The sequence below is a fragment of the Symsagittifera roscoffensis genome, chromosome 5 (assembly GCF_963678635.1).
Source record: "Symsagittifera roscoffensis chromosome 5, txSymRosc1.1, whole genome shotgun sequence".
Taxonomy (NCBI): Eukaryota; Metazoa; Xenacoelomorpha; order Acoela; family Convolutidae; genus Symsagittifera; species Symsagittifera roscoffensis.
In genome coordinates, this window is record NC_087066.1 from 35,507,079 (window position 1) to 35,519,441 (window position 12,363).

Here is a 12,363-nt window from a genome sequence, read left to right on the forward strand (position 1 = left end):
AGATCTTCAAGAAAATCTACAGATTATTAATCTTACAATTCCGCTTCATGATTATCTGAGACATAAAGCGATTCTTATTCATATTACGAGACGAAATATAAGGTTTAAGCGACTAACTGAACTATTATCAAAGGCTGGCAATGATGACGACATCGAATTTGACGAGGAATTCAAAATGCCGAGAGAAGTCTTGCTCCGCCCAGAAACCTGCATCATAAGGTACCGCTTCTTGTTATACAAATGCGATCCTATTCCAGTTCCAGATTCAGCTAGTCATATGCTATTGCAGGCCATGTCATGTTTTAAGTTTTTCAGCTTTTCTCTATTTGAGTAAGTCAGGTGTAATCTTTAGCAATGAACAAAAAAGGGTCAATTAATTTGGGCCCTTCCGTCATGCGACGGTACGTGCACAGGTTGGATACGGCCGTACCAACGCTTTATAAATACATCGCCAAACTTTTATGAATAAATCAAGTCGATTTTAATGCATCCAGAGAACTGTCAATTAAAATCTACCCTCCTCGATTATAGCACAGATAGAATTGTCTATGTTGGATGTATTTTTAAGTTTTTTGCACCCCTAAGGCAGAGGATTGCACTCCTCAGGCAGAGGATTGCACTCCTCAGAAGTGCAAAACTTATTTTTGTTCTTATAAAGTTTATTGTGTCCGATTATGATTCGTTACGTTTTTCGCTTAGTTTCTCTGCTAGTTTCTCTGAACAAGGTAAGAGAGCAGGGATATGACTGACGCGAGGGTTGGAACCTTCTTACTTGTTCGTTTTTTTCGTACTTCTTGTGAATTTTTCAAATGAAATTTTGTAAATAAAATAATGAAAATGGAAAGTTTAAAAAATATTCATTGATGGTTATTACGAAACATCCTTAGTCACGTTTTTTAGACTGTTGTGTGTGGCAATTTAAAAAATCAAATTTTTTGTCAAAAGTGTTTCTTGTCCGGCCTCGCAAAGTGACGGAGGACTAACTTCAAACCCGGGAGTCTTTTTTCCGTGCAAAAGTAGATACTAGAAATAATTGACACATACTCGGTCGGTGAAAAGCGTGTATACAAGGTTCGAGCTGTAATATAAAAGTACTTGAAATTTTTTTTGTGGCGAAATTTTTTAATATTTGAAACATAAGTTTTGAAAAAAAACTGTTGTTAGTTGGTATGCTTGATTTGGTTTTCCTTGATTCGATTTTGTTTGCTTGTTAAGAGTAATGAACGTAGTGAAGACTCTTATATAGTAGTAAAGAGTAAAACAATGTTGTGGTAAAAAGCGAGAGCAGGTTGTTGGCAGCTTTGTTAGCAGATGGTGAAAGTGCGCCTTTCACGTGTTGTGGTCTGAGGCCCGTCGGTCCACCAGCACTACCTGCGTTAAAAGACATGACCGCTCTCATGACTTCAGACTGGCTAACTTGAAGTTGAACACAGTCGTTAGATGGGGGTGTAGCTTGTCTGCGGGCGCAGGAGGGTGTTTCGCGTCGAGCAGTGTTTTGTTCTCAAAAGTCGGTGGCAAGAAAGTATCGTCGCTGGCTGCCAACCTGACAGCTCCCTTGATATCTCCTTCGTCAAGTTTGGCAGCAATCAGTTTGGAGTTGTCGTTGTTCCCAGAGCTTGCTGGTTTCTGTGAGCTGGCTTTTCTGCGAGCTTGCTGGCTTTTTCTAAACATGATTGTTTAGAACCAAAATTTATGTGAATTTTTGTAAGTAACATTTGTAAATTGATGTTTTATCGTCATATAGATTAGTTTATTGTAAAAAACCTGACGATGCACATAGTTGCGAAATAGTTTGAAATTTATTTTTATCAAAATTTTCTTCAATAAATGCTCTGTTTAACTTTTCTAATTCTAGAAAAATTAATGTTACTAGAAGTTTGATGGCGTGTTGTAACCCAATATTTGGAGATCTTCAAGAAAATCTACAGATTATTAATCTTACAATTCCGCTTCATGATTATCTGAGACATAAAGCGATTCTTATTCATATTACGAGACGAAATATAAGGTTTAAGCGACTAACTGAACTATTATCAAAGGCTGGCAATGATGACGACATCGAATTTGACGAGGAATTCAAAATGCCGAGAGAAGTCTTGCTCCGCCCAGAAACCTGCATCATAAGGTACCGCTTCTTTTTATACAAATGCGATCCTATTCCAGTTCCAGATTCAGCTAGTCATATGCTATTGCAGGCCATGTCATGTTTTAAGTTTTTCAGCTTTTCTCTATTTGAGTAAGTCAGGTGTAATCTTTAGAAATGAACAAAAAAGGGTCAATTAATTTGGGCCCTTCCGTCATGCGACGGTACGTGCACAGGTTGGATACGGCCGTACCAACGCTTTATAAATACATCGCCAAACTTTTATGAATAAATCAAGTCGATTTTAATGCATCCAGAGAACTGTCAATTAAAATCTACCCTCCTCGATTATAGCACAGATAGAATTTTCTATGTTGGATGTATTTTTAAGTTTTTTGCACCCCTAAGGCAGAGGATTGCACTCCTCAGGCAGAGGATTGCACTCCTCAGAAGTGCAAAACTTATTTTTGTTCTTATAAAGTTTATTGTGTCCGATTATGATTCGTTACGTTTTTCGCTTAGTTTCTCTGCTAGTTTCTCTGAACAAGGTAAGAGAGCAGGGATATGACTGACGCGAGGGTTGGAACCTTCTTACTTGTTCGTTTTTTTCGTACTTCTTGTGAATTTTTCAAATGAAATTTTGTAAATAAAATAATGAAAATGGAAAGTTTAAAAAATATTCATTGATGGTTATTACGAAACATCCTTAGTCACGTTTTTTAGACTGTTGTGTGTGGCAATTTAAAAAATCAAATTTTTTGTCAAATGTGTTTCTTGTCCGGCCTCGCAAAGTGACGGAGGACTAACTTCAAACCCGGGAGTCTTTTTTCCGTGCAAAAGTAGATACTAGAAATAATTGACACATACTCGGTCGGTGAAAAGCGTGTATACAAGGTTCGAGCTGTAATATAAAAGTACTTGAAATTTTTTTTGTGGCGAAATTTTTTAATATTTGAAACATAAGTTTTGAAAAAAAACTGTTGTTAGTTGGTATGCTTGATTTGGTTTTCCTTGATTCGATTTTGTTTGCTTGTTAAGAGTAATGAACGTAGTGAAGACTCTTATATAGTAGTAAAGAGTAAAACAATGTTGTGGTAAAAAGCGAGAGCAGGTTGTTGGCAGCTTTGTTAGCAGATGGTGAAAGTGCGCCTTTCACGTGTTGTGGTCTGAGGCCCGTCGGTCCACCAGCACTACCTGCGTTAAAAGACATGACCGCTCTCATGACTTCAGACTGGCTAACTTGAAGTTGAACACAGTCGTTAGATGGGGGTGTAGCTTGTCTGCGGGCGCAGGAGGGTGTTTCGCGTCGAGCAGTGTTTTGTTCTCAAAAGTCGGTGGCAAGAAAGTATCGTCGCTGGCTGCCAACCTGACAGCTCCCTTGATATCTCCTTCGTCAAGTTTGGCAGCAATCAGTTTGGAGTTGTCGTTGTTCCCAGAGCTTGCTGGTTTCTGTGAGCTGGCTTTTCTGCGAGCTTGCTGGCTTTTTTTAAACATGATTGTTTAGAACCAAAATTTATGTGAATTTTTGTAAGTAACATTTGTAAATTGATGTTTTATCGTCATATAGATTAGTTTATTGTAAAAAACCTGACGATGCACATAGTTGCGAAATAGTTTGAAATTTATTTTTATCAAAATTTTCTTCAATAAATGCTCTGTTTAACTTTTCTAATTCTAGAAAAATTAATGTTACTAGAAGTTTGATGGCGTGTTGTAACCCAATATTTGGAGATCTTCAAGAAAATCTACAGATTATTAATCTTACAATTCCGCTTCATGATTATCTGAGACATAAAGCGATTCTTATTCATATTACGAGACGAAATATAAGGTTTAAGCGACTAACTGAACTATTATCAAAGGCTGGCAATGATGACGACATCGAATTTGACGAGGACTTCAAAATGCCGAGAGAAGTCTTGCTCCGCCCAGAAACCTGCATCATAAGGTACCGCTTCTTGTTATACAAATGCGATCCTATTCCAGTTCCAGATTCAGCTAGTCATATGCTATTGCAGGCCATGTCATGTTTTAAGTTTTTCAGCTTTTCTCTATTTGAGTAAGTCAGGTGTAATCTTTAGCAATGAACAAAAAAGGGTCAATTAATTTGGGCCCTTCCGTCATGCGACGGTACGTGCACAGGTTGGATACGGCCGTACCAACGCTTTATAAATACATCGCCAAACTTTTATGAATAAATCAAGTCGATTTTAATGCATCCAGAGAACTGTCAATTAAAATCTACCCTCCTCGATTATAGCACAGATAGAATTGTCTATGTTGGATGTATTTTTAAGTTTTTTGCACCCCTAAGGCAGAGGATTGCACTCCTCAGGCAGAGGATTGCACTCCTCAGAAGTGCAAAACTTATTTTTGTTCTTATAAAGTTTATTGTGTCCGATTATGATTCGTTACGTTTTTCGCTTAGTTTCTCTGCTAGTTTCTCTGAACAAGGTAAGAGAGCAGGGATATGACTGACGCGAGGGTTGGAACCTTCTTACTTGTTCATTTTTTTCGTACTTCTTGTGAATTTTTCAAATGAAATTTTGTAAATAAAATAATGAAAATGGAAAGTTTAAAAAATATTCATTGATGGTTATTACGAAACATCCTTAGTCACGTTTTTTAGACTGTTGTGTGTGGCAATTTAAAAAATCAAATTTTTTGTCAAAAGTGTTTCTTGTCCGGCCTCGCAAAGTGACGGAGGACTAACTTCAAACCCGGGAGTCTTTTTTCCGTGCAAAAGTAGATACTAGAAATAATTGACACATACTCGGTCGGTGAAAAGCGTGTATACAAGGTTCGAGCTGTAATATAAAAGTACTTGAAATTTTTTTTGTGGCGAAATTTTTTAAAATTTGAAACATAAGTTTTGAAAAGAAACTGTTGTTAGTTGGTATGCTTGATTTGGTTTTCCTTGATTCGATTTTGTTTGCTTGTTAAGAGTAATGAACGTAGTGAAGACTCTTATATAGTAGTAAAGAGTAAAACAATGTTGTGGTAAAAAGCTTTTCGAACAGAAAGTTCATCATCAGTTAAAACATAGCACCTGAAAAATAGTGGTATTTACAAAAAATATAAAAATAGTTAAAAAGATATAACATAAAACGTTAGAAGTACAGCAAGCTGTAACACAAGTTGTTACTCTCAATGGAGTGGTTTACTTAGAACACGTAACTCTTATATAGGCCTTACTGATTTTTTTTCAGGAAAAGTCTTAAATATTGATGCATTTAGGTATAATGCACTCTTTGAGTTCAATTGAATATCATCTGCTGAAAGTGAGTGCTGAAATAGCACTCTCCTAATACGAACGTGGAAATGGCGCAAAAAACATGAACGATTTCTGGTTTCGAAAGTGGGATATATTTTTAAGATTTCCCAGCGGATTAAAAACTTAATGATCCAGTTTTCTATTGAAAGTTGGGTTCATGTTATCAAAAAAGCGCCAGTCATAATTATTCGAGAAATTCAAAGAGCTTAAAGGGCATCTATTTTTTTTTCTTTGAAATTCGAAAGTTGAAAGTCTGTGTTTTTTATAATTACTTGCGTTTATTACTCTTCTCCAATCATCGATTGGCTATGTTTTTTTTTGAAAACTAGCTTTTTTCTTGTCAATCTGTGACCAACTGGTTGTTGTTAAGGGGCTTTATTTAAAGCGCATTCGCTATTGCTTGATGTCTGCGCTTTAACTTGTTCACTGATTTTTGCCTTTTTAATTCAACATTGATCCGACTTGTTTTCCTTCCACAATAAACTTGCTCTCGCAAGTATAAAACATAAACAGTCGAAAAATAGAGAAAACTATGTCTACCAAAAGTTAAGTTTTCGTTTGTCTCGATACAAGTATAGTATAGGCCAACATGATAGACATTTGAATATTCAATTAGCAACAGAACAAAACTAACGAAGAATCAAAAGCGACCATCTTTGAGCAGCTACAAGTTGAGCAGAAGAAAAGACAGTATCAAAGAACTCTTCAAAGTTTAAATTTCTCTTGCACTTGCAGCTACAATCCCATTTGCTTGCAGCAAAAGAAAAATGTGGCGACGAAGCCGACAATCTTTGAGAAGACACCAGTTGAGCCGAGAAAAAAGTAAAAAACCTACAAGTTTCAAGTTCCCCTGAAACTACATTGAACAACACGTGCAGCTGCAACTACAATGAAAAACCTTAAAGTAGAAGCAAAATCCGTGATGTAACTACTAAGCCGACAAAACTTGAAGACAAAGTCCGACAATTCAATTTTTACCGGAAATAATTTTCAACGCAAACGTTACGAAAAAACAAGATCTGACCGGAATTCGAACCCTGCCACAGAGTGCAAAGAAAACGGCGTTAACTTTAGGCCAAATGAAAACGAACCTGGAAGTTGTTCAATAATCAAGCAAGTAAGAAAAGCAAGCAAGATATGTAAGGAAATTGTTTTCGGGAAAGTCTAGTTACCGATTACAAGACACTGCCTTTAGCGAGTGTAATCAAATACAAACTAAAGCCATTCAGCCGAAAAATAGATAGTTTTTTGCGCTTGATATTTGATGTTCCACAAATTTAAAGACTTTTCAAGTGAGTTCACCCAACTGAGCCCATACAGCAGTTGTGATTGGGAACTGAACTTTTTTCCCCTGAACAACTTTACTAACAAATCCTCTGTTCTTTTTTCCCGAGAGGTAATTTGGTCGAGAGTTAACGCCGTCGCCTTTGCTTCCCATGATCTGGAGTTCGAGTTTCGACCGAATATTGTTTTTTTTTCTGTAAAAGTAGACTTGTCAATAATTCTTTTGTCTGCTCAAATTTTGTCGACTCAGTTGCCACATCTGGGATTTTGCTTTTACTAAGCAATTTTTATTGAAGTTGCAGGTCTAAGTGTTGTTCATTCTTGCTTCATGGGGGCCTTGAAACGTTTTCATTGAAATTTTTTTTTTAACAAGTGTTGATCATTGTAGTTTCAGATGGGACTTACAAATTTACAGGTTTAGTTTTATAAAATTTTAGTTTTTTTTTCGGCATAACTGCTGTCTGCTCAGTCGGCTTAGATGTCCCATTACAGATTTTTCTTGTGCTGTAAGCAACTTCAGTTGCAGTTGATAGTGGAAGTGTTACTCCTTGTAGTTTTAGTTGGGACTTAAAACTTGAAAGATTTTTTATCAAATCATTTTTTCTCGGCATATTTTGTCTGCTCAAAGATTTTCAGCTTTTTTCCCTTTCCGTGAGTTTTGTTCCGTTGCTAATTCTTTTTTTCGAATGTCTAGCATGTTTGCCTAGAATCAACTTCTGTCGAGACTTATGGAAGTTTAAATTTGATAGACTTAGTGTTTTCACTATTTGATTCCTCCTACGTGAGTTTGCGCTCAATTATTGTTTCATATGCTTGGTTTCATGGATGGTAGAGAGAGAACAATGATTGTCTTTGTTTTGTTGGCTATTAAAATAAATGCTCTATCCTATCGATGGAATCATTTAAAATAGATAAGAGAAGTTTACCGTCCCTTTTTTCTGTTCTAGCAACTTCAACAGCGATGGGTTGTTTCTTCGTTTAGAAACAGCTAGAAGTGTATTTTCCTACTTCAAGCCGAATGAAACAATGCATACTGCGACGTGGAACCAAGTGACCAAAGCTGAACGGGACTGGATATCATCGCAGTGCCCCGTGTTCTGCTGCGGATCGTGTTTGCAGCCGATCACAATTGACAAGCCTATTAGGAGAGTACTGGAACTGCCTTCTGATAATTGGTATGAGCTGTTTGAATCATCTGCTTGGTGTCACAACCATTCACACTCCAGCACTACATCGTCAATGACGTCATCATCTGTGCCCAAAGTAAGAATGGCGCCCAAATCAGGAGACTGTCTTACAAGTGACTTCGCTTATCTTTTCAAGCTGGACCAAATTGACATAGAGGGTATTAGAATTGGGCCTAGACAAAACAAATACGTGGAGGCTTATAGAAATGTGCAGATGAGTCAAGTCCTGTGCAGTAGGTGTCAGCATTTTATTGGTTTTATTTTCTGGGATATGGATCACTCCACTCTTGAGTCCGAGAGGAACTCGTCAAAAGCTTTGGAACATAAGGAATATGTTAAGCTCTACAAGCATAATTTAGCCTGTCGAGAAGCGATAAATGAAGAAGAGGTAGATTTTTTGGGGGCCAGTTCGCAGGAAAAGAAGAAGCAGCCGAGCATGTCTCCTTTCATAGGAGATTTGCTGAGCGAGGATGCGACCTTTGAGACGTTATTTGCTCAGTATTTCAGACATCAGGCACAAGAGAGCTTTTACCGTTTCTTAGTCGTTTGTGATGATCCAGGAGCTACAGACAGCCACGAAGTTAGTGGGTTAATTCGCCTGTTGAGTGTTAATTCGAAAATTGTGCTCTCAAAGGAAAGCGTATCGCTACCAGCAGGAATCAATGGGTATATGAGAAAAAATTCAGAGATTGAAGATTTCGCGATTGTGCGACTTAGTTATCTCGAGAAACCGGCCGTAAAATCGACTCCTCATTGTAATATACATGACTTTGAACGCGCAACTCAGCGCTGGGAAAAGGTCAGTTTCTGACTTCGTATTTTCTTTCACATCTGAATGGATTTTTTTAACCATTGTGATTAGCAAAGGTATTGCAACCGTGTACAATACTTTTTTCCCATTAGCAACTTTTTTCCCATTAGCAACTTTTCCCATTAGCAACTTCTTTCACTAGTATTTTCATGTGTTGAACATTTTTGCAAATTGATTTTTTTGCCGATAGTTACGACAAGCTGTTCGGCTTGTTTGGTATTGGCTTTAATTCTGTTAGTCTATTTTACCTAATAGGATATTTTCTTCAATTCTGGTTGATTTATTTGAAATTGATTTATATTTTGCAAGATATTTTCAACATCAACCCACAGACCCTCTTTTATAAAGAAAATTACGTACGTAGATATTATTAGTTCGCTTAACTCTAATGTTAACTCAGGTCGAAATTTTTGGATTTTTAGGGACCGACAGTTTTTTATAATATACTTGATAAAAGTATATAATACTTTTATTCAAGTGTTTCTTTGCTTTCTGGCCTACTTTGTTTGGAATGATAACTTTTTTTATTACAAAGATTTGGCAAGCGTGAAAGGCTATCAGATCGGAAAATGGTTATTTCAAAAGTTTTTGATAATTTTGTCCATCAAAGTTTCGAGGAGAATGTATCGTTTTGAAATGACAGCCTTAGTTATCCTCGTCCTTTTCATTTTAAATTTGTCTTATCCTTGCAGTTCTGCATCTTTAAGATGTTCAGAATTTCTGTGTTCCGTTTTATGGATTTATTTTATATTTTTTTGTCACCAATTTTGTATTGAACGTAGTTTTTTTTCAGGAAAAGTCTCATATAACCACTGATGTGCATTCAAACATATTGATGCATTTATGGATGCACTTAGGTATATATGGACTTTTTGAGTTCAATTGAAACTTATCTGCTGAAAGTGACGTAAATAGCACTCTCCAAATATGAAAGCGGAAATGGCGCGAAAAAAAACGTGAATGATTTCTAGTTTTGAAAGTGGAATTTAATCTTAGATTTCCAGCAGAATAAAAACTTTACCTAATGATCCAGTTTTTTCAAGTTGGGTTCATGTTATCAAAAAAGCGCCAATCATAAAGTGTTCTAGAAATTCAAAGAGCTTAAAGGGCATATATATTTTTCTTTAAAGCTCAAAAGTTGAGATTTTTTTGAAGCTCGTAGTCAGTGTTTTTTATGCTTACTTGCGTTCATTACTCTTTTCCAATCTTCGATTGGCCATTTGTTCTAAAATCTAGCTAGTGTTGATTTCGTTTTCAGGTTCATTCTTTTAACTGGTTTTTGTTAAGCTGTTCTTGTCTCTAGTGTCTTTCTTTTTGTTAGACTAAAAGTTATGTTTCTTGAAATGAGAATTGGTTGTTGTTTGACATGAATGCGATTGCAATTAGCAAATGTTATCAATTGGGAATCTAGGTTTTAACGTTATTAACTTATCTAGCATAATCTGTGGAATCAGTTGATAGTGTGGTTTATAATAGTTTACAGTTCAGACGCTCTTTCTGAGCATTAGGCATATAAGTGTCGTCCATGCATGGGACAGCATAGGTCTGGGATTCGAGTCTAATTTGTTGTTGATTTTTTTCCGGCTTGGTTTCAGTAGCAAGAAATTTAATTGGGCTTTGCGCCAAAATTGGAGTTAAGGTTTTCAATATTTCTTGATGGTGCAAGTTCATTTTTCAGACATTTTTTTTGAGTGTTTGTATTTAAGATTTTTAAAAAAATAGATTTTTGATTAATTTTGCGCCCAATCATTGGCAAAGCTATCCAATGAGTCAAGATGTGTGTCCGAATTTCTCATATTTTATAAAATACTCAATTTTGTAAAAATAAGATTTTTTTTTCATTTATCAGATTTTTTTGTGCAACGTTTACATAATCGTTCCCTCTATACTATATCTCGGACAGTTATTGATAGCATATTTTTTCGCGGTTTGATTTTCAATTTCTATTCAAGTTAAAAGAAAGGCACTATTAGACAGTAAAATTGTTAAGCTCATAAAAAACGTGATCGACTTCTAGCTTCGAACTTACTTTTACACTTGCGAAGCAATGTGTATATCAGTACGAACTTTCTTTTTGTTCAACCTGAGTCGAAAATAGAAGTGCTATTTTTGTTGGCACTTTTGAATCGGTAGGATGCGGCAGCAGTATAATATCATATGTGCTTTGACATTTGGTTAGTAAAAACTAACAGCTGATGCGTTTTTACTCATCAAATGAAACGAAAAAAGTTTCAAACAGTACCCGATAAAAATCTCAATTTCAGAAATTTTTAATTTCAATGTATCTCGCAATTTTTTTGAAATGCATAATTTATACATAATTTGGCCTCATTTATTCCACTTCATTACATGCAAAATTGTGTATTTTTGTTTTTGGTGCTACTTTTGCTATTGGCAATTTATTAGCATATGTAGCTGCTTTATATTGGTGGCTAGTTTTTGGTGGGGGATTTTAAGCATCCGTAGCTAAGTGGTTATTGCGTGAGACTCAAATTCGCTAGGTCGCTGATTTGAATCCGACACATAGCCGAGTTTTCGGTAATTCGAGGCTTATTTCTACTTTCTTTTTTTCACTTAATAAAGTTGTTTTTTTTTGGTCGTGTTCTCGCAAGTGTTTGTGAAGCGCAGCTTCACCTCTATGTTCAAATTTCCGAGCGAAGTTTTCTCAGGCATTCTCAAAGTGGGTTAATTTTACCAAAAAAGTGCCAATCAATTTGTCGCAGAAGTTCAAAGAGCGTTAAGAGTATACATGTTTTTTTTCTGTGAAATTCGAAAGTTTATTGACTCGTTTCCAATTTTATGTTGGCTATGTTCATGTGCTTTGATCCCATGTGGTTCCGTAAGCGCAAAACATGTTTTGAAATAATTTGAATTGATAACCAGATTTTTGTGTTGAAGGAAATTATTGGCGTGAGCAGACTACTCCTCTCGCGTGACTTGATATGGAGGCTATTTGCTATTTTGACCTCTAATACGGCCCATTTACCTCAACAAAGCCGAGTAGACAAGAGCGGAGAAGGGGACTCAAAACAAGTATCTAAGATAGGATTCCTCAAGTTGAATCAACTGCCTTAGAAAAACAAAACCAAAATGATAACTATGGGTGTGTGTTCATTATTGCAGAAGTGTTCGAGCAAACTCGGTTTGAGTTGCATTGCGTGTGATGCGCATTTACATCTAAGTGGAACCACACAGAGTAACTATGGACTCAAAATCAGCGCCGATACCTGGCACAGAAAATGTGTCCAAGAAAGAATCCACAGGAATGGAAGCTGCGAGTGGGTTAGCCACGTCCTAGAATTCATTTTTATTTGTCAAACATGATTTATTTCGATATTTTGTAAAGAACTTCAGTGATTTTTGAATAGAAGTTTAAATGTAGAATGTATTCACATATGTTTATTTCTTTTTGAACCGAAATTTATTTTTCAGTTGATTCCTTTCACTTATCATCGATGAGGAAGAGTATTTTATGATAACTCAACTATTTTTACACTAGCAAATTGAAGTGTATTATTTTGAAGATTTTTTTCTAACCTAATTCGCATATAAAAGTGCTCATTTGGTGGCACTTTGGTATATTTCAATTTAATCATATTTAAGCTTATTTCAGCATAAAAAATTTAATGGCATATGTTGCTGCTTTATTTTGGCTAGTGTTAGGTCTTGTTTGAAAAAAAACTTGTATTATGAAAATGTATGGGATAGGTTGTTTTCCGTTTTT

General features: G+C 36.0%; 1 protein-coding gene across 3 annotated transcripts; it reads left to right on the top strand.

Moving 5' to 3' along the window:
• The first annotated feature begins 1,858 nt into the window (after positions 1-1,858).
• LOC134845899 (uncharacterized) lies at positions 1,859-11,781 on the top strand. 3 transcript variants are annotated; one of them, XM_063863020.1, is made up of 3 exons: positions 1,859-2,125; positions 7,589-8,627; positions 11,538-11,781. In XM_063863020.1, exons 1-3 carry the CDS (start codon positions 1,881-1,883, stop codon positions 11,712-11,714), a joined length of 1,461 nt encoding a protein of 486 aa, XP_063719090.1. In that variant the 5' UTR covers positions 1,859-1,880; the 3' UTR covers positions 11,715-11,781. The 3 variants fall into 3 exon arrangements, with proteins under 3 accessions (XP_063719090.1, XP_063719089.1, XP_063719091.1); XM_063863019.1 differs by lacking the exon at positions 1,859-2,125 and adding an exon at positions 3,765-4,031; XM_063863021.1 differs by lacking the exon at positions 1,859-2,125 and adding an exon at positions 3,765-4,031 and having other exon boundaries at positions 7,624-8,627.
• The last annotated feature ends 582 nt before the right edge of the window (positions 11,782-12,363 follow it).